General features: G+C 42.3%; 1 protein-coding gene across 2 annotated transcripts in view; it reads left to right on the top strand.

Annotated features, from left to right (window-relative positions):
* The window catches only part of LOC143815790 (mitogen-activated protein kinase 14), a 109,208-nt gene extending 91,122 nt beyond the window's left edge, over positions 1-18,086 (top strand). For both annotated transcript variants that reach the window (XM_077295389.1, XM_077295388.1), the window contains exons 10-12: positions 10,214-10,292; positions 10,409-10,582; positions 13,767-18,086. In XM_077295389.1, coding sequence (XP_077151504.1) covers positions 10,214-10,292; positions 10,409-10,582; positions 13,767-13,834 — 321 coding nt within the window. In that variant the 3' untranslated portion in view covers positions 13,835-18,086. The remainder of the gene's footprint in view (positions 1-10,213; positions 10,293-10,408; positions 10,583-13,766) is intronic.
* The last annotated feature ends 3,274 nt before the right edge of the window (positions 18,087-21,360 follow it).

Genomic DNA, 21,360 nt, shown 5'->3' with positions numbered 1-21,360 from the left:
TGAAAAATTGAGAATTTTTAGCGCATAAATTGGCCAATTCATGTGTACCTGGCAGCCACGTTAATGCATTTCTCGTTGCCAGGACCTAATGCCAGTCCTCTCTTAGACAGTCTACATTTCTCTGGGAACCTTATGTGAATCCTCTCTTGGACTAAAGTCTATATCTCTGTGGAGGAGTAGAATCCTGCTGCAATTAAAAACACCTAAGGCTAAGGGGCGGAGTGCTCAGTCAGAAGGCTAATACAAATATTAAAAAAACTGACGTCACATCCAAACCTAGATCAGGTCTGAACAGGGAGGAGGGACACGACATACGCCGTACATGTACGGCGCATGTCGTGGAGGGGTTAATGTGTGTGTGTGTGTGTACTACATTACCAGTGTACTACATTACCAGTGACTATATATATATATATATATATATATATATATATATATATATATATATATATATATATATATATATATATATATATCCAAATGTTTGGACACACCTTCTCATTTAAAGATTTTTAAGTATTTTCATGACTATGAAAATTGTAAATTCACACTGAAGGCATCAAAACTACGAATTAACACCTGTGGAATTATATACTTAACAAAAAAGTGTGAAACAACTGAAATGATGTCTTATATTCTAGGTTCTTCAAAGTAGCCACCTTTTGCTTTGATGACTGCTTTGCACACTCTTGGCATTCTCTTGATGAGCTTCAAGAGGTAGTCACAGGGAATGGTCTTCCAACAATCTTGAAGGAGTTCCCAGAGATGCTTAGCACTTGTTGGCCCTTTTGCCTTCACTTTGTGGTCCAGCTCACACCAAACCATCTCGAGTGGGTTCAGGTCTGGTGACTGTGGAGGCCAGGTCATCTGGCGTAGCACCCCATCACTCTTCTTCTTGGTCAATTAGCCCTTACATAGCTTTGGAGGTGTGTTTGGGGTCATTGTCCTGTTGAAAAATAAATGATGGTCCAACTAAACACAAACCAGAGGGAATAGCATGCCGCTGCAAGATGCTGTGGTAGCCATGCTGGTTCAGTATGCCTTCAATTTTGAATAAATCCCCAACCGTGTCACCAGCAAAGAACCCCCACACCATCACACCTCCTCCTCCTCCTCCATGCTTCATGGTGGGAACCAGGCATGGTCCATCCGTTCACCTTTTCTGCGTCGCATAAAGACACGGTGGTTGGAAACCAAGATCTCAAATTTGGACTCATCAGACCAAAGCACAGATTTCCACTGGTCTAATGTCCATTCTTTGTGCTCTTTAGCCCAAACAAGTCTCTTCTGCTTGTTGCCTGTCCTTAGTGGTTTCCTAGCAGCTATTTTACCATGAAGGCCTGCTGCACTAAGTCTCCTCTTAACATTTGTTGTAGAGATGTGTCTTCTGCTAGAACTCTGTATGGCATTGACCTGGTCTGTAATCTGAGCTGCTGTTAACCTGCGATTTCTGAGGCTGGTGACTCAGATAAACTTATCTTCAGAAGCAGAGGTGAATCTTGGTCTTCCTTTCCTGGTGCGGTCCTCATGTGAGTCAGTTTCTTTGTAGCGCTTGATGGTTTTTGCCACTGCATTTGGGGGCACTTTCAAAGTTTTCCCAATTTTTCGGACTGACTGGCCTTCATTTCTTAAAGTAATGATGGCCACTCGTTTTTCTTTACTTAGCTGCGTTTTTCCTGCCATAATACGAATTCTAACAGTCTATACAGTAGGACTATCAGCTGTGTATCCACCAGACTTCTGCACAACACAACTGATGGTCGCAACCCCATTTATAAGGCAAGAAATCCCACTTATTAAACCTGACAGGGCACACCTGTGAAGTGAAAACCATTCCCGGTGACTACCTCTTGAAGCTCATCAAGAGAATGCCAAGAGTGTGCAAAGCAGTCATCAAAGCAAAAGGTGGCTACTTTTAATAACCTAGAATATATGACATAATTTCAGTAGTTTCACACTTTTTTGTTAAGTATATAATTCCACATGCATTAATTCATTGTTTTGATGCCTTCAGTGTGAATGTACAATTTTCATAGTTATGAAAATACAGGAAAATCTTTAAATGAGAAGATGTGTCCAAACTTTTTGTCTGTATATATATACCGTATATACTCAAGTATAAGCCGAGATTTTCAGCCCACTTTTTGGGGCTGAAAGACCCCCTCTCGGCTTATACTCGAGTCATACCCAGGGGTCGGCAGGGGAGGGGGAGCGGGGGCTGTCTAATAATACTCACCTGCTCCTGGCGCGGTCCCTGCAGGTCCCTGGCACCCCAGCTTCTCCCTGTACTGAGCGGTCACATGGTACCGCTCATTAAAGTAATGAATATGCGGCTCCACCTCCCATAGAGGTGGAGCCGCATATTCATTACTGTAATGAGCGGTAACGGTGACCGCTCAGTACAGGGAGAAGCAGCATCGCCGGGGAAGCAGGGACTGCACAGCGCCAGGAGCAGGTGAGTATAATGGGGAGGGGGAGCGCTGCGCGATATTCACCTCTCCTCGTTCCAGCCGCTGCTCCGTCTTCAGCGTCTTCTGCAGTGACGCTCAGGTCAGAGAGCGCGATGACGTGGTTAGTGCGCGCCCCCTTCCTGAACGTCAGTGCAGAAGACGATGAAGACGGAGCGGCGCCGGAACGAGGAGCAGGTGCAAAATAGAAAGTGCCGGGGGCCTGAGCAACGGAGAGGTGAGTATGTGATTTTTTTTTTTATCGCAACAGCAAATGGGGCAAGTGTCTGTATGGAGCATCTATGGGGCCATAACATTTGTGCAGCACTATATGGGGCAAGTGTCTGTATGGGGCATCTTATGGGGCCATAACGTTTGTGCAGCACTATAATGGGCAAGTGTCTGTATGGAGCATCTGTGGGGCCATAATGTTTGTGTAGCACTATATGTGGCAAGTGTCTGTATGGAGCATCTATGGGGCCATAACATTTGTGCAGGACTATAATGGGGCAAGTGTCTGTATGGAGCATCTATGGGGCCATAACGTTTGTGCAGCACTATATGGGGCAAGTGTGTGTATGGAGCATCTATGGGGCCATAACATTTGTGCAGCACTATATGGGGCAAGTGTCTGTATGGGGCATCTTATGGGGCCATAACGTTTGTGCAGCACTATAATGGGCAAGTGTCTGTATGGAGCATCTGTGGGGCCATAATGTTTGTGTAGCACTATATGTGGCAAGTGTCTGTATGGAGCATCTATGGGGCCATAACATTTGTGCAGGACTATAATGGGGCAAGTGTCTGTATGGAGCATCTATGGGGCCATAACGTTTGTGCAGCACTATATGGGGCAAGTGTGTGTATGGAGCATCTATGGGGCCATAACATTTGTGCAGCACTATATGGGGCAAGTGTCTGTATGGAGCATCTTATGGGGCCATAATCAGGGTTTGTGCAGCACTATATGGGGCAAATATCTTTATGGAGCATCTTATGGGGCCATAATCAACATTTGTGCAGCATTATATTGGGTAAATGTGTCTATGGAGCATCTTATGGGGCCATTATTAACCTTTGTGCAGGATTATATGGGGAATATTTTAATATGGAGCATCTTATGGGGCCATCATAAACTTTATGGAGCATTATATGGGTCACCTGATTCAATATGGATATTCAAAAACACTTAACCTACTGATGTCTCAATTAATTTTACTTTTATTGGTATCTAGTTTTACTTTTGACATTTACCAGCAGCTGCTGCATTTCCCACCCTAGGCTTATACTCGAGTCATTAAGTTTTCCCAGTTTTTTGTGGCAAAGTTAGGGGGGTCGGCTCATACTCGGGTCAGCTTATTCTCGAGTATATACTATATATATATATATATATATATATATATATATCACTTAAACAGAATATAACTCCAAGTAAATCAAGCTTCTGTAAAATCAAACTGTCCACTTGGGAAGCAAGAGATGTTGTTGTGCAAATGGAATAGACAACAGATGGAAATTATTGGCAATTATCAAGACACAGTCAATAAACAGGTGGTTCTGCAGGTGGGGACCACATACCACATATCAGTACCAATGCTCTCTGGCTGATGTTTTGGTCACTTTTGAATGTTTGTTGTGCTTTCACACTTGTGGTAGCAAGAGACGGACTCTACAACCCACACAAGTGGCTCAGGTAGTGCAGTTCATCCAGGATGGAACATTAATGCGAGCTGTGGCAAGAAGGTTTGCTGTGTCTGCCAGCGTAGTGTCCAGAGGCTGGAGGCGCTACCAGGAGACAGGCCAGTACACCAGGAGACGTGGAGGGGGCTGTAGGAGGGCAACAACCCAGCAGCAGGACCGCTACCTCAGCCTTTGTGCAAGGAGGAACAGGAGGAGCACTGCCAGAGCCTTGCAAAGTGACCTCCAGCAGGCCACAAATGTGCATGTGTCTGCACAGTTAGAAACCGTCCCCATGAGGATGAGTGCCTGGCGTCCACAGATGGGGGTTGTGCTCACAGCCCAACACCGTGCAGGACGCTTGGGATTTGCCACAGAACACCTGGATTGGCAGATTCGCCACCTGTGCCCTGTGCTCTTCACAGATGAAAGCGGGGTCACGCTGAGCATGTGACAGACATGACAGAGTCTGGAGACGCCGTGGAGAGCGAACTGCTGCCTGCAACATCCTTCATCATGAATGGTTTGGCAGTGGGTCAGTACTGGTGTGGGGTGGCATTTCTTTGGTACTGCCATTAGGTCACAACTATAGTAAGTAAAGCCAGCTCACCGAGAAACCACCGCAGGTGCAAGGAACTCCACGCTGATCAACGTAGTCACAGGAGAAAGGAAAAAAAAAGAACTTGTTCCAGCTCCATAGCTGTAAAATTCAGGCTTGAAACTTTATTTTGCCAATTTAAAAGCAGTGGAAATGTGCTCTCCAGAAGCACAGCGGGACAAGAGCGACACGTTTCGATCACTAAAGATCTTTATCAAAGCATTTCCACTGCTTTTAAATTGGCAAAATAAAGTTTCAAGCCTGAATTTTACAGATATGGAGCTGGAACAAGTTCTTTTTTTTTTCCTTACTGCCATTAGGTACCGAGATGATATCCTCAGACCCCTTGTGAGACCATATGCTGGTGTAGTTATCCCTGGGTTTCTCCTTATGCAGGACAATGCCAGACCTCAAGTACCTGGAGTGTGTCAGCAGTTCCTGCAAGATGAAGGCATTGAAGCTATGAACTGGTCCGCCCGTTCCCCAGACCTGAATCCAATTGAACACATCTGGGACATCCTGTCTCGCACAATCCACTAACGTCGCGTTGCACCACAGACTATCCAGGAGTTGGCTGATGCTTTAGTCCAGGTCTGGGAGGAGATCCCTCAGGAGACAGTCCCACCGCCTCATCAGGAGCATACCCAGGTGTTGTAGGGAGATCATACGTGGAGGCCACACACACTACTGAGCATCATTTTCTTGTCTTGAGGCATTTCCACTGAAGTTGCATCAGCCTGTAACTTCATTGTCCACTTTGATTTTGAGCATCACTCCAACCCCAGACCACCATGCGATATTAGTTGTGACTTACGTAGATCATTTTTAGGTTTTATGTATGTGTATGTATATATATATATATATATATATATATATATATATATATATATATATATATATATATATATATATATATATATATATATATATAATGTGTGTATGTATATGTGTATGTATATGTGTATGTAGATGTGTGTGTGTGTATATATATATATATATATATATATATATATTGTGTGTGTGTATATATATACACACACACACACACACACACACACACACACACACACACACACACACACACACACACACATATATATTTTGAGCCCTCGAGGGCAGGGTCCTCTCTCCTCCTGTACCAGCTGTGACTTGTATTGTTCATGATTATTGTACTTGTTTTTATTATGTGCACCCCTCCTCACATGTAAAGCGCCATGAAATAAATGGTGCTATAATAATAAATAAATATATGTATATATAACATACATATACACACAGTGGGTTCGGAAAGTATTCAGACCCCTCAGAACACTCATATTTGTCACATGCTGTCCATTTCCTTGTGCTCCTCCTTGCTTGATATGGTTCTACTTCATTGGAGGCCAGCTGTGTTTAAACTGATAGGACTTCATTTGGAAATTCACACACCTGTCTATATAAGACCTCACAGTGCATGTCAGATCAAATGAGAATCATGAGGTCAAAGGAACTGGCCATGAGCTCGGAGACAGAATTGTGGCAAGGCACAGATCTGGCCAAGGTTACAATAGAATTTCTGCAGTACTCAAGGTTCCTAAGAGCACAGTGGCCTCCATAATCCTTAAATGGAAGAAGTTTGGGACCACCAGAAGTCTTAGACCTGGCCGTTCAGCTAAACTGAGCAATCGTGGGAGAAGAGCCTTGGTGAGAGAGGTAAAGAAGAACCCCCAGATCACTGTGGCTGAGCTCCAGAGATGCAGTAGGGAGATGGGAGAAAGTTCCACAAAGTCAACTATCACTGCAGCTGTCCACCAGTCGGGCCTTTATGGCAGAGTGGCTCGACGGAAGCCTCTCCTTGGTGTGAGATAAATGAAAGCCTGCATAGAATTTGCTAAAAAGAAAACACATGGAGGACTCCCAGACTATGAGAAATAAGATTCTCTGGTCTATGAGACGAAGATAGACCTTTTTGGTGATAATTCCAATCAGTATGTGTGGAGAAAACCAGGCACTGCTCATCACTTGCCCAATACAATCCCAACAGTGAAACATGGTGGTGGCAGCATCATGCTATGGGGGTGTTTTTCAGCTGCAGGGACAGGAAGACTGGTTGCTATTAAAGGAAACATGAATGCGGCCAAATACAGAGATATCCTGGATGAAAACCTCTTCCAGAGTGCTCTGGACCTCAGACTGGGCCGAAGGTTCACCTTCCAACATAACAATGGCCCTAAGTACACAGCTAAAGTAACAAAGGAGTGCCTTCAGAACAACTCTGTAAGGCTAGGTTCACCTTTGCAGTTGAGTCTGCAGCATTTCGTACTCAACCGCAAAAGCATGGCAAAAGTCATGATAACGCTGTGTTTTTATCCGCATCAACTTACCCATGACGGATAAAAAAAGCAACGTTTTTGCATGCGTTTGTGTTTATGCGCAAGCGTTTGATAGGAAAAAGATTTTCCAGGAGAATTTCCTTGACACAAGCCATGCCCAATGGGCGTGTTTCATGGGATTTTTGTATATAGACCCTTGTGCAAACGCATGTCCATGCCTTCCCATAGACGGTAATGCATTGTTTTGACGCACTCCTTCCGCAAGCGTCCGCATGCGTATGGCAGCAGAAATTTGACGCCACAAAAATTCTAACATGGTGCGTCGGCTGCGCCCAGCTGCACACCGCGAAAATACTCATGCGTAAGCAAATGCGGGCGAACGCATGCACCTGCATCTACAATGTTAAAGATATGAAATCAAGACGCATCCGGATGTATGCGGTAGAAACGCTGCGGACTCCACCGCAAATGTGAAACCAGCCAAACCATTCTTGGCTGGCCAAGCCAGAGCCTTGACCGAAACCCAATTGAGCACCTCTGGAGAGACCTGAAAATGACTGTTCACCCTCCAACCTGACGGAACTGGAGAGGATCCCCAAATCCAGGTGTGAAAAGCTTGTTGCATCTTTCACAAGAAGACTCATGACTGTACTAGCACATAAAGGTGCTTCTGCTGAACACTGTATGTGGTTTTCCAATAAATTTTCTGTTTTGTATACGGTCTACTGTGTTTCATATGTCCGTGGTGTGCATAATTGCTGTGGCTTCCTTTTTTCTTCTTTTTCCTGGTTTGTACATAGGCCACTTGTTGCACCCCGGCTGTTGCTTAATATATACTATTTATTAGTTGTGCGCTTGGTGTTTCTTGTTCTTTACTCTGCTGAACACTGAGCAAAGGGTCTGAATTCGTATGACCATGTGATTTCATTTTTTCTTTTTTAATACATTTGCAAAAATGTCTACATTTGTTGTTTTTTTTTTTCATTCAAGATAGGGTGCAGAGTGTACATTAATGAGAAAAAATTAACTTTTTTGAATTTACCAAAGGGCTGCAATGAAATAGAGTGAAAAAATTAAAGGGGGTCTGCATACTTTCTGTACCCACTGTGTATGGTCCCCTCCTTCCTGGTATGTGGTCCCCTCCTTCCTGGTATGTGGTCCCCTCCTTTCTGGTATATGTCCTGCCTTCACTGCTGTTGTATACATAGAGAAAAAGCCTGCAGCTGGCTTCAGCGTCCAAGCAGTGTTTGCGCATGACTTCACTGGTATTCACGCAGTCACATGCACGCTGACGTCAGCTTCTGGCCTCTGATTGGCCGTCAACTTGTATTGCAGCGCACGTAACTAGCAAGTTTGAGCTCTGCAATACACGTAGGGTATGTGCACACGTCAGGATTTCTTGCAGAAATTTCCTGACCAAAACCGGACATTTTCTGCAAGAAATCCGCATGCGTTTTTTGCGTGTTTTTCTCGCATTTTTTGTGCGTTTTTTTTTTTTTTTTTTTTTTTTTTTTTTGCAGATTTTTGCATTTTTTTCCGGAGGTTCCAAATGCAACAATATAGTGGGAAATCCGCAAAATTAATACACATGCTGCGTTTTTTACCGCGATGCGGTAATATGCACAAAAATTGCGGAATGCTTTCTAAATGATGGGATGCATATGTATGTTTTGTTATGCGTTTTTATAGCGAAAAAAGCGCAACGTGTGCACACAGCCTTAAGCTGCATCCTAGGACACACATCCAGCAGAAGTAGGGTCTGGCATTGGCGGCATCTGGAATATGGTGCCAAATTATCGACGACATTTTTCAATGAAATGGCGCCATAGTTCGGTATGCATATGCCTTGACTCTGGTGCCGCAGTGCGCAGACTTCTAGGATTCGGACAGAAGGACACATCTCTGATTATATTAAAGAATTGTGTGTAAATGTATTATAGATCGAACTAGATTTACCTGTATATAAATCTTTCATATTTTTTATTTTATGAACATGTGAGTGTGTGTGTGGTCACTAAAGGGGTTAAATTGACAGAATTGTAATGTCACATTAAGAGCTCTGGTATAGGTCAATGACCAACTCGATTGGTGTTTGCACAGGCACAGCACTTGAGCTAAAGGGGATATCTGGGACTTGGAAAAAAAAAGTGCCAAATCTCAAACAGTTTCTACCTAACTGGTTGTTGTGCTCCGCTGTCAGAGTGGTCACAGGCTTCCACGGACATCAAGTCAACAGAGTGGCAAAAAATTGTAGGCTGCACTCTTGAAGCCACGGGCAAAATGGAAGTTTCTTCTTTTAGACATGTCTGTCTCATACAGTCTCCACACATGTAAATTTTCAGCATTGGAATTGGCCTGTTGTGCAAGTTTTTTAAATCCACTCACATCAATTTGGGTCTTGGATTTGTTGTAGATTTTCCCTCTTCAGTTCAATGGGAATGTAAAGGTTCTTGATTGCAGCACAGCAAAATTAGCAATAACTAAGTTTTGTTGAGCAAGGTTTTGAATAACAGACTTTAAAGGGCTTGTTTAAGACTTTTCGTATTGTAATCAGGAGATTATGACACCCTGCACCCCCATCAATCAGCGCCTGCATTATCTGGAACATGACAGCTTTGTATATTGCGTAGCGATTGCTGCTAATACTGCACTTTATCTCTATTTCAATTGAATTGAAGATATACAGCAGTTCTCGAGATCAGCCACTGAGATCAGCTTATCAGTGGTGGTGCTGAGTATTGGACCAACACCTTTTTTATATTGATGACCTAAGGCCTGGAGAACCACTTTTAATCAATATTATTATACAAAGAAGACCCCACTGTACTCTGCCCCTTCCTGTTGTGGCAATGCTTTTTTGATCATCTGATGGTCTCGGTATACTCTGCCTCCAGTGATGATGTGTTGTCACATGCATTTCCTGCAGTCAGAGGCAGGGAGTAGTCACATAAGATGATGTCCTCGTAGAAGGCCTGCATGTTCCAGAAAAGTGTGTATTTTACATGATCATCTGTTAGAGACATTTTCAACAAAAGTTGCTTGATTTTCTGCTTTTGACTTACCAACAGTTCTCTCAAATCTAATATTTGTGAACATATTTACATATTTCTGCCTTGAAATGCATTTAATGTTGTTTAATTGTTTCCTGTTTTGTATGTTTTTTTTCCTGTTTGTAACAGGCCAGGAATTACATTCATTCATTGCCGTACACGCCGAAGATGAATTTTGAAGATGTTTTCTTGGGAGCCAATCCTCAAGGTTTGTTATAAATGTTAGAAGCTATGATTAATGATATTGCATTTCTAGTTTAACTGTTCACATGACATGCTCTACAACTTCTAGAGATCACTCACAGCATTTTCCTTTCTACTCAGCTGTAGATCTACTTGAGAAAATGCTTGTTCTGGACACAGACAAGAGGATTACTGCAACAGAGGCTTTAGCCCACTCATATTTTGCGCAGTATCATGACCCAGATGATGAACCCGTAGCTGATCCTTATGACCAAAGCTTTGAGAGCCGCGAGCTTGATATTGAAGAATGGAAAAGTAAGAACTTACAGAAGAACGTTTTAGCGATATCAGTTTGATCACAATCACTGGTTCAAGGAATGCATTTAAAATCCATTTTCATTATTTATTACGTGACATCTGTTGATTACTCTTAAAGGGAACCTGTCACCACGTTTTTGGAAGATGGGATAAAAATAGCGTTAAATAGGGGCAGAGGTGGGCATTACATTAGTGTGTTTGTTATGCGTTTATTACCCACCTAAGTTGCCGAAATACCTTTGCAAAGTCTCCGTTTTCGCCTGTCAATCAGGCTGGTCTGGTCAAAAGGGCGTCTTGTCTTCCCCCAGATTTTGCGTAGTTTTCCGTTGGTGGCGTAGTGGTGTGCGCATGCCCAAAGTCCTGAATCCTCTGCCAGGGGATTTAAAAGAGCGCGCTGTTCGTTTTCATTGGTGATCGGTGGGCGCGGCCATCTTCCTTTGGCCGCGCGTGCGCAGAAGCGGCGCTCTGCTGGCCGCGGCTTCAGGAAAATGGCCGCGGGATGCCGCGCGTGCGCAGATGGATATCGCGGCGGCCATTTTCCTGAAGCCGCGGCCAGCAGAGCGCCGCTTCTGCGCACGCGCGGCCAAAGGAAGATGGCCGCGCCCACCGATCACCAATGAAAATGAACAGCGCGCTCTTTTAAATCCCCTGGCAGAGGATTCGGGACCTTGGGCATGCGCACACCACTACGCCACCAACGGAAAACTACGCAAAATCTGGGGGAAGACAACGCCCTTTTGACCAGACCAGCCTGATTGACAGGCGAAAACGGAGACTTTGCAAAGGTATTTCGGCAACTTAGGTGGGTAATAAACGCATAACAAACACACTAATGTAATGCCCACCTCTGCCCCTATTTAACGCTATTTTTATCCCATCTTCCAAAAACGTGGTGACAGGTTCCCTTTAAGAATTTATTCAAGATTCACATGGATGTCTTAAAAGGCTGATGTACACAACTTCATTGCTTGTTCTACAGGTCTGCATATACCGTACCACTCTCTCTAATATTATGTGCAGATAGGCAGAGACTTTATGCATTCTGTGAGACTTTGCTGAAAAAAATGAAAGCGTGCATATACATATTAGTGCTGGGATATAGGATTTGTGAAAGCGGCAATACCTTGATCATCACCCCTTAGTTTTGCTGTTGCAGCATAAAGATAATGGGCCATGCTCTTTTTGCACACACATGAAGGAACCGCTGGAGTAAAATGTGCCTAATTCATTAACCAGTACCGCCGCCAGAAATGTAATTTCAATCAAGGGCTGGGGTACATTCCTAGTGTAAATGTACACCACTAAACTGATATAAATTTTGATGAATTTTCCTCCCCAACTTTGCCCCCTGCTCACTGACCACAACCTTCTTTCATTCTCTATCAAGAACTGCCATACTGCTCAGGTCACCCCCATTTTCTGTACTTATAGAAATATACAGCCATTAACACCCAGAAACTTATAAAGAACTTGCAATCATCATTGGCCCCTATCTCCTCCCTCTCATGTCCTGATTCTGCACTGAAGCATTGCAATGAAACATTGCAAAATGCACTGGATGAAACTGCACCTCCTATACATAGAACAACTCAGCACAGACAGCAACAACCCTGGCACATGCTGCAAACACGTTTCTTACAGCGGTACACCAGGTGCGCAGAACGTCTGTGGAGAAAATCCAGTCTACCCGAAGATTTCATCCATTATAAGTTTATGCATAAAACATACAACACTTCCCTTCACCTCTCCAAACAAACCTATTTCAACACCCTCATCACCTCACTATCCAATAGCCCGAAAAGTCTATTTGACACTTTTCATTCACTACTCAACCCAAGAGTGCAGGCCCCAACCACCGATCTCCACGCTGACGATCTGGCCAATTATTTCAAAGAAAAAATTGACCATATCCGACAGCAAATTATCCCCCAATCCCCTCATACCATGCACTGTCCTTTCCCCCTCTGCATCTAGCTCACTCTCTGATTTTGATCCAGTCACAGAAGAAGTATTAATCAGGCTCCTTGCATCTTCTCACCCTACTACTTGCGCCAGCGACCTCATTCAGTCACATCTCCTCCAATCCCTTTCCCCTGCTGTCACCACTCACCTAAAAAAAATGTTCAACCTCTCTCTTTCTTCTGGTATCTTTCCCTCCTCATTTAAGCATGCCATCATACATCCATTACTTAAAAAACCATCCCTCAACCAAAACTGCCGCTAACTTTAGACCTGTCTCTAATCTTCCCTTCATCTCTAAACTCCTGAAACGCCTGGTCCACTCCCATCTTATCTGCTATCTCTCAGATAAATTTCTACTCGACTCTCTACATTCTAATTTCCGCTCTTTACACTCTACTGAAATTGCCCTCACTAAAGTCTCTAATGATTTACTAACAGCTAAATCTAATGGTCACTACTCTATGCTAATTCTCTTGGATCTCTCTGCAGCATTTGACACTGTAGATCATCAGCTCTTCCTCATAAGCTCAGCTTTAAAAGGGGTTTATCTAGGACTAAGATTAAGATATTGCTGATCAATCCTTCGGTTATCAGTATCTGACTTGTTGGGGCTTTTGAGCGAAGTTGGACCCCGAATTTGATTTTGACACATTCGGGCCATTTGACACGTTCGGGCCATATTCAAACACTTTTCATGCCGAATGTATGTCTTGTGATCGGTTCCGAACATATTCGGTAATTTCTACTCCCATTGACTATAATGCTGCGCTCGACGAATATTGCACAAACAGTATTCAAATCCGATCGTGTTCGGGACCGAATCCGAACAGATTTGCTCATCTCTACTCAAAACTCTCATCAATAGTTGTTACCAGGTTTTGCAGCTGCCACAAGTACAGCGTGTCATTCACTTCTATGGAAGCAGGGCTGCATTAACAGACTACAACCACTATACATACAGTACACGGACTTGTGATTTCCTGGCTGAGTACACTGCTTATTTCTGGAAACCACTGGACTTTGCAACAGTGGATCTAGATGACCTATCTACAGATCATTCATCACTGTCTTGGTTCTGGAAAATCCCTTCACGTTCAGCGTTAGTTTTTGCATATTACAATTTTCAAAAAGATTTGTTAAAATCAGTTCATCGTATATAAAGTCAGTGGCTATTAAAGACTCGTGTTTACTTAATGTCCTCTTATGTTTCCATGCACAGGTTTAACCTACGAAGAACTTCTTTGCTTTGTACCGCCTCCACTAGACAGTGACGAAATGGAATCTTGAAAAAACTATTCCCAAGGTGTTTGCCGCTGTGAAGATGATGATGGATGCTTAGTTAAGCTCCCATCTATTATACAAAGTGCCTATCAGATTGTGGATCTGAATGATTTGCATATATACATCTCTTTTCATATTTTTCTTTACTGGGGAGAGTTGGTTAAATAGAATCTAACTACTGCTGCATGTGCCCCAGGTACCGCTCACTTACACAAGTATAGTCCTCCAGCCTCTGCACACAATGCAGAAGGTACACTCAAAGTGTTGGAACTTCCTTTACGTCTTATCATTTGTGGTATGGGATTATATGGGATTACTTGTGTTTGTGAAGGATTGCTGATTTTAATGGATGGTAGTGTGGATATTTTTCACCTCACATAATTATTTTACTATGTGAAATTATATATAAATATATATATCTTAAATACACATTTATATATTGTTATCCCTAATCAACTACAAATTGGTCTCTTTGTAAAGAGGGATCTGAAGGTATCCAGTAATGGTAAACAGTACTACATTAGCTTCCTGTCTGGAAGCATAAATTCTGCTTTAACCCTTTCTGTACAAATCCATTTTGACCTAGCGTTTTTTAATGTAGTAATTGTGGTTGTCCACGTTGTAAATGAATGCCAAAATTAATGTTAAAGAAAGGGCCAGCAAGGTGGTCCGGCTGTATCTCCATGAGTCAGTGTCCTATTTATTATCTTATTGCACAGCTTAGCTCTAGCATTTGAGTACAAAATAATCAATGACTTAAAATGCCGCAAGATGTTCCAAAATGCAATCTATTCCAATTTAAAGTATGACTTTGTAACCGGACTGCAGAACCCTGGAAGGTTTATTTACACGCACATAATTGTACTATTCAGAGAATGTTCGGAAACTCTTAATTACTGCAAAAGAGGAGATTTCTGTGCTAGCAAATCAGAAAATGTACTTTGTCATTGTTAGTGAGGTTGTTCGGGTTTTTTTGTTTTGTTTTTTTTTCAACATTTTACCTGGATGATGGGAAAGCAGTCACAAATTGTCTGTAATTTTATGCACTATTTTGCTAAAATAGTTATCGTATTTTCCGGCATATAAGATGACCTTTTAACCCCTGAAAATCTTCTTAAAAGTCGGGGGTCGTCTTATACGCCGGGTGCAGACCAATGTGCATATGATGGGTGGGGGGGGGAGTGGTCCCGATGATGAAGAGAGGGGGTGTCTTATATGCCGGAAAATACGATAATATCTCTAAAGTCTTGCTTACTTTACAGTTTATATAGCACCTTGGCATTTATCACAAAACACAAGCCAGTATTTTAACTCCTTACCGATATGACATACTGTATCCGTCATCTCCCTGCCTCTGATGCTGGCTTGCTCGAATCTCAAGCCGAGCCCTCATCTTCCCCAGCAGATGATGGCAGAATTATTCAGCTATCATCTGCTTCTAACAGCCGTGGGTGGAGCTGAGCTCCTTCTGTCGCTGTTAACCTGTTTAATGCCACTGTCAATCTGTGACAGCAGCATTGACAACATACCAAGGTGCCGATGGGTTGCCGTGACAGCCAGTGTTCTGCTGAAGCCCCCTAGCCCCTGTGCTTGTCATCACTGTACTCCTGTGAAAGTCATCCCGTGGCATTCAAAGGAGACACTGATTTTCACTATACACAGCAGTACTCTAGCACTGCTGTGTATAGCACGAGTGATCAGATTATCACAGGTTCAAGTCCCCAAAGGGGACTAACAGAGTAAAAAGTAGAAAAATATTTTAAAATAATATATAAGAAAGTTAAAATTAATAACCCCCCCACACACATTTTCCCACATTAAAAATTAAGACATTTTAAGATACACATGTGGTGTCACTACATTAGTAAAATTCCAACCTATCAAAATATGAAATAAATGAATCCTATCGGTAAACTGAGTAGAGAGGAAAAAAAAAAAAAAACATAATTGCGTTTTTTCGGGCATTGAAACAAACAAAAAAATGTAATAAGTGATCAAACATATCTTGGATACACGTTAAAATGTTATCAAGAAAATCATTGGCTCTGTGCACAAAAAAGCAATACTTCACACAGCTCCATATCCCGAAAATTGAAAATGTTACAACTCTTGGAAAATAGTGTAACAAGCAAAAGATGTTTTCTTTTACAAATTTCTAAATTTTTTTCACCTCTTAAAACAAAAGCTGTACGTGTTTGGTATTACCGAAATTAAGGAATCCTATTGTCAGGTCACTTTTACAGTAAAACAATTGCTGAATTGTACTTTTTTGACCATTTTGCCACAGTTGGAATTTTTTTTTCCTTCTTTCCAGTACATGACTTAAAAAGGATGGTTATGTTATTCAAAAGTACAACTATTCCCAGAAAAAACAAGCCCTCACCCCACTATGTTGTTGATGATGGAAAAATAAAAAGTTATGGCTCTTCTAATAAGGGGAAGAAAAAACTAACAGTTCCAAACCTAAAAATCGCCCGATTTAAGGTGACTAAAGGCCTCGCAGTCTGCTGCTGATAAACAAGCTCTCCAGTTACTTTTTTTTGTCTAAACTTATGTAAAAAGTGTAATGCAAGTGTGCCAAATACTCACCAATCGCCGTTTTCTCTGATGTCCAGCGCCACTCCAGTTCTCTTCTGACTCTCTAGATCGCACTGTGCTTTATATGTGAGTGAGAAGTCGCTTTTACAATCTTGCAGAAATGCAATCTGCCTGAGAACAAGGCTTCATAGACTTACATTGTAAAGCTGACTTTCACACACGAGTCATAAGAGCTGTCATGTGACTTAGATAAAAACTGAAGTGGCACTGGAAACCGGGAAGACTGCAATCAGTATATTACACCGTACTACACTACATATTTGCACAGATTTAGCTAATTAAAAAAAATATATCATGCGTGCTACCTTAACATGATCTCTCTCAATAAAGAAAAAAGTTTAGGGCTGTTTCAGAAATGTAAAGCTACATTTTAGCATGCATATTATTGTAACACCGGAGCCCCCACAGATCTACCAAACAGGTCACATTAGTGAAGGTAAGTGTAGGTCTGGAGAACCACCAGTGTCAGGGGTTCTCATTCTGTAACGAGTACTGGGGCATATACGACTTGTCGGAATACCTGTCTGATAGAGATAACCACATGCGAACATATTACAGTTCTTGGAAACAGACTTGAACTTATACATTTTACTGTGACTGCGGTTAGCAGGACACGGAGTGGTGTTGAGAGGCTACACCCCTTGATAATCACTCGCATGGAACTCTACAGGGCTTAAGGAGGGCATCACAGAGCACTGAATTCTAAATGCTTAAAGGGAACCTGTCACCCCCAAAATCGAAGGTTAGCTTAGCCCACCGGCATCAGGGGCTTATCTACAGCATTCTGTAATGCTGTAGGTATGCCCCCGATGTATCCTGAAAGATGAGAAAAAGGTTAGATTATACTCACCCAGGGGCGGTCCGGCTGCGGTCTGGGTCCGATGGGCGTCGCGGTCCGGTCCGGGGCCTCACATCTTCTTACGATGACGTCCTCTTCTTGCATTCACGCCGCGGCTCCTGCGCAGGCGTACTTTGTCTGGGGCAGAGGGCAGAGCAAAGTACTGCAGTGCGCAGGCGCCGGGCCTCTCTGACCCTCAACAGGGCAGACAAAGTACGCCTGCGCCGGAGCCACAAGAAGAGGACGTCATCGTAAGAAGATGGGAGGCCCCGGACCGCGAAGCCCCTGATGCCGGTGGGCTTAGCTCACCTTCAATTTTGGGGGTGACAGGTTCCCTTTAATGCAGCCCAAAATTACAATAAAGATATAAGATTGAGAAAATTGGCTTTATGACTTTATTCCTGCCTGGATGCAGGAATGTTTTATCCCTGTAATATTTTACTAGAAAAAGGGAATTTGTTTTCCAGTAGTTTTGGCAGTATTCTACCAAGTATCATACTTCATAGGGGATCATCTTGCATTTTGGGTTAATTTTTTGAAGTATTAAATCTTATGGTACTAATCTTTTACCAGTATAAACAAATACTCATTTCTTCTTCTGAACTTTGCTTTTTACTCACTTTTTTGAGGTTCAACAATATTGTTTGTTTCCCTCTTTCCCCAAACCTGGGATAGAGCTGTTTACAATAAATAGAACTGCTGCACTTAGTGACATGAGCTGTACAGAAATTATCTTACATTTTGCTATTTTCTTGGTCTCCTCTGTGATGGATTTGCCATAAATAAGCACTGGTCAAATAAATATTATTTTTAAAATGTGTACTCTTTTGTTTGTCCTGTGTTCATTAATACTTACAATATAAACCCCCCAGAAACAATGACTCCAGAGACATCAGAGTTGGGGAAATTCCAAGGTCAAATAGATTAAGCTCTACAATTTTCAGCTGCCACTTTCATTATTATATTTTATGACCATCATTGTAATTAGAAATGTTTCACTATACAGTACATAAAGGAGACTAGGAAATTGTTCCCAAAGGTTAACCTGCATTAATAAAGAAAAACGGTTTTCAGAAAAACACAGGCAGGAGCGGCCAATCAGTGGTGGTGGCAGGGTTACATAAAGCAGGGGGATTACACATCAGTAGACAACTAGTCCTCTAGTGATTATCTCCTGCTGATAAAACACTGACTTTATTGAAACTACAGGCAGCCTAGTAAATGATACATCAGTGGAAATGGTGTGTCGTGTCTCTACATCATGCTGCTCTCAGGTCAGGTTATATAGCAAAAATTTGCTGACAGATGTCATTTAAGGACAGGGCCTTAATGACCAAACATATTTTCATCATAGTTTTATTATTTTTGCGGCTGTAGCTTGTTTGAGCTTTTTTGGGGGGGCTCAGGTCACATCATTTTAGGGTACATATGGCTTAAAGGGGTTTTCTCTTCTGGTGGAAAACCCCTTTTTAACAGTTTGTTTTAAAATAATAAACTGTGCTTTATTCTCCTTTACATGTGCACAGCGCTGCAGTCAATCAGTGAGTTCTGTGGCTCTGCCCACATTAGCAGCACGAGCCACTCAGAGCAGCTGAGCTTGCTGATTGGCTGCTGCATTGTTGATGTGATGTCAGCACTGCGGACAAAACACTGCAGGTAGTTTTATGGAATACTGTTTAATACTTTAAAATGTACTAACTCTTTATGTTAAGAACAGATACCATTGATACATAGCTTAGAAATACGTACTGGGAAAATACACCCTATATTTTGGACAAAAAATGCTTGTGAGGAGGACACTCCAAAATGGTCAAACCTACAGCGAGATGTGGAGTACATAGTCCCATACACAATATAGAAAATTATTCTTAAACACCGTTTTATTGAACAGTCATAAATAACAACATAATCAAATAAATATATATACAGACTAACAAAACCAGGTACAGAATGGTGCAAATACAGATAGACAGCGACTACAATAGTAGCAATATGGTAGATAGCAGTTTAAATCATAACTCCCCCTACAAAGTGCTAAGTGCGATATGAAGTACAAATAGAAGTAAAGCTAAGTTCCCACTCACTTACTGGGATCGCTGTATAGCATACCACCAGACTCATACCACCAGACTCATACTAAGAGGGAGAAGGGGAAATGAAAAGGAGGAGTATACTGCTCATCTTACCCATCAGTGTATGCTTGTAGTGTGTCTGCAGCAGCCCCGACGCGCGTTTCGCGTTGGGCTTCCTCGGGGGGCTGTCACAGCCCCCCGAGGAAGCCCAACGCGAAACGCGCGTCGGGGCTGCTGCAGACACACTACAAGCATACACTGATGGGTAAGATGAGCAGTATACTCCTCCTTTTCATTTCCCCTTCTCCCTCTTAGTATGAGTCTGGTGGTATGCTATACAGCGATCCCAGTAAGTGAGTGGGAACTTAGCTTTACTTCTATTTGTACTTCATATCGCACTTAGCACTTTGTAGGGGGAGTTATGATTTAAACTGCTATCTACCATATTGCTACTATTGTAGTCGCTGTCTATCTGTATTTGCACCATTCTGTACCTGGTTTTGTTAGTCTGTATATATATTTATTTGATTATGTTGTTATTTATGACTGTTCAATAAAACGGTGTTTAAGAATAATTTTCTATATTGTGTATGGGACTATGTACTCCACATCTCGCTGTAGGTTTAACTCTTTATGTTAGTACTCTTTTATTAGTGAACAGCATAATTTTTTTTTTTTTTTTACACATATAAAACTGTTAACACTCTATACCATTAAAGGGAATCTGTCACCTCATTTTGCGCTATAAACTGCGGCCACTGCCATCAGGGGCTTATCTGCAGCATTCTGTAATGCTGTAGATAAGCCCCTGATGTAACCTGAAAGATAAGAAAAAGAAGTTAGATTATACTCAACCAGGGGTGGTCCGGTCCGATGGGTGTCGCAGTCCAGGTCCGGCGCCTCCCATCTTCATGCGATGACGTCCTCTTCCTTGCATCTGTTGCGGCTCCTGTTGAGGGCGGCGTAAAGTACTGCAGTGCGCAGGTGCCGGGAAAGGTCAGAGAGGCCAAGCGCCTGCGCACTGCAGTACTTTACGCTGCCCTCAACAGGGCAAATCAGTACGCTTGCGCAGGAGCTGCAACAGAAGCAAGGAGGATGACGACACCGTATGAAGATGGGAGGCGCCGGACCTACGATGCCCATCGGACCCGAACCGGACCACCCCTGAGTGAGTATAATCTAACTTGTTTTTCACGTTACATCAGGGGCTTATCTACAGCATTACAGAATGAATGGAGAAAAAAAAACATCCATCAGTAAATGTAATTTTAACATTTTACTACATTATCTGGGCATGTGGGGTGTGTGACCTAGTCAGATACATCCTGTTTAATTTATGAAAGAGGGACTCTGAAAGTCATAAAGTCTATGTGAACAATGCAAGAACTGCCAGAAAATAGAAGGTAAAGGGACTCTGATACACCCTTTATTAGACATAATGGAGGACCTGAAACACATTCTGTTAAAATTGTTTTGTAGGACTTTAAGACTCATGAAGCCTATGCAATAAGTGTAAGGACTTCCAAAAATTAGGAGGAACTGCGGTACATCCTGGAAGACATGTAGAGGAGGGCCTCAGAATAAATTGATAATTTTTAAAAGATAGTTTCTTTCCATGCATTCATTGACAGATTCAATCATACTGTGGAAGAGCCTGACCAGAAGGAACACTCATTTCTATCAGATGATACTGATATTGACCATGAGAAATACAACAAGATGGCGAAAAGCAAGAAATTAAATGAAACGCAAAACTGTTGACGTGGCTAGTGAAAACTATGTGGATAGTAAATTAGTAGATCCTAAGTGCCTCCTATTTTTTGCACTTAGTGCATAAGCTTTACCATTCTGAGGCCCTCTTCTGCATGTGTTCCAGGGTATGTTTGTGCCTACTAATTTTTGGAAGCCTTTACACATACACCATGTTCCAAATTATTATGCAAATTACATTTTTCTCAGATTTTCCTAAATGGTCGGTGCAAATGACAGTCGGTCTTAATAAAAATCATCACCCGTTAAGAGTA

Source organism: Ranitomeya variabilis, chromosome 3, assembly GCF_051348905.1.
Source record: "Ranitomeya variabilis isolate aRanVar5 chromosome 3, aRanVar5.hap1, whole genome shotgun sequence".
In the NCBI taxonomy this organism is placed as follows: Eukaryota; Metazoa; Chordata; class Amphibia; order Anura; family Dendrobatidae; genus Ranitomeya; species Ranitomeya variabilis.
The sequence above is the reverse complement of the archived record's forward strand: the minus strand, read 5'-3'. Positions and strand labels throughout refer to the sequence as shown.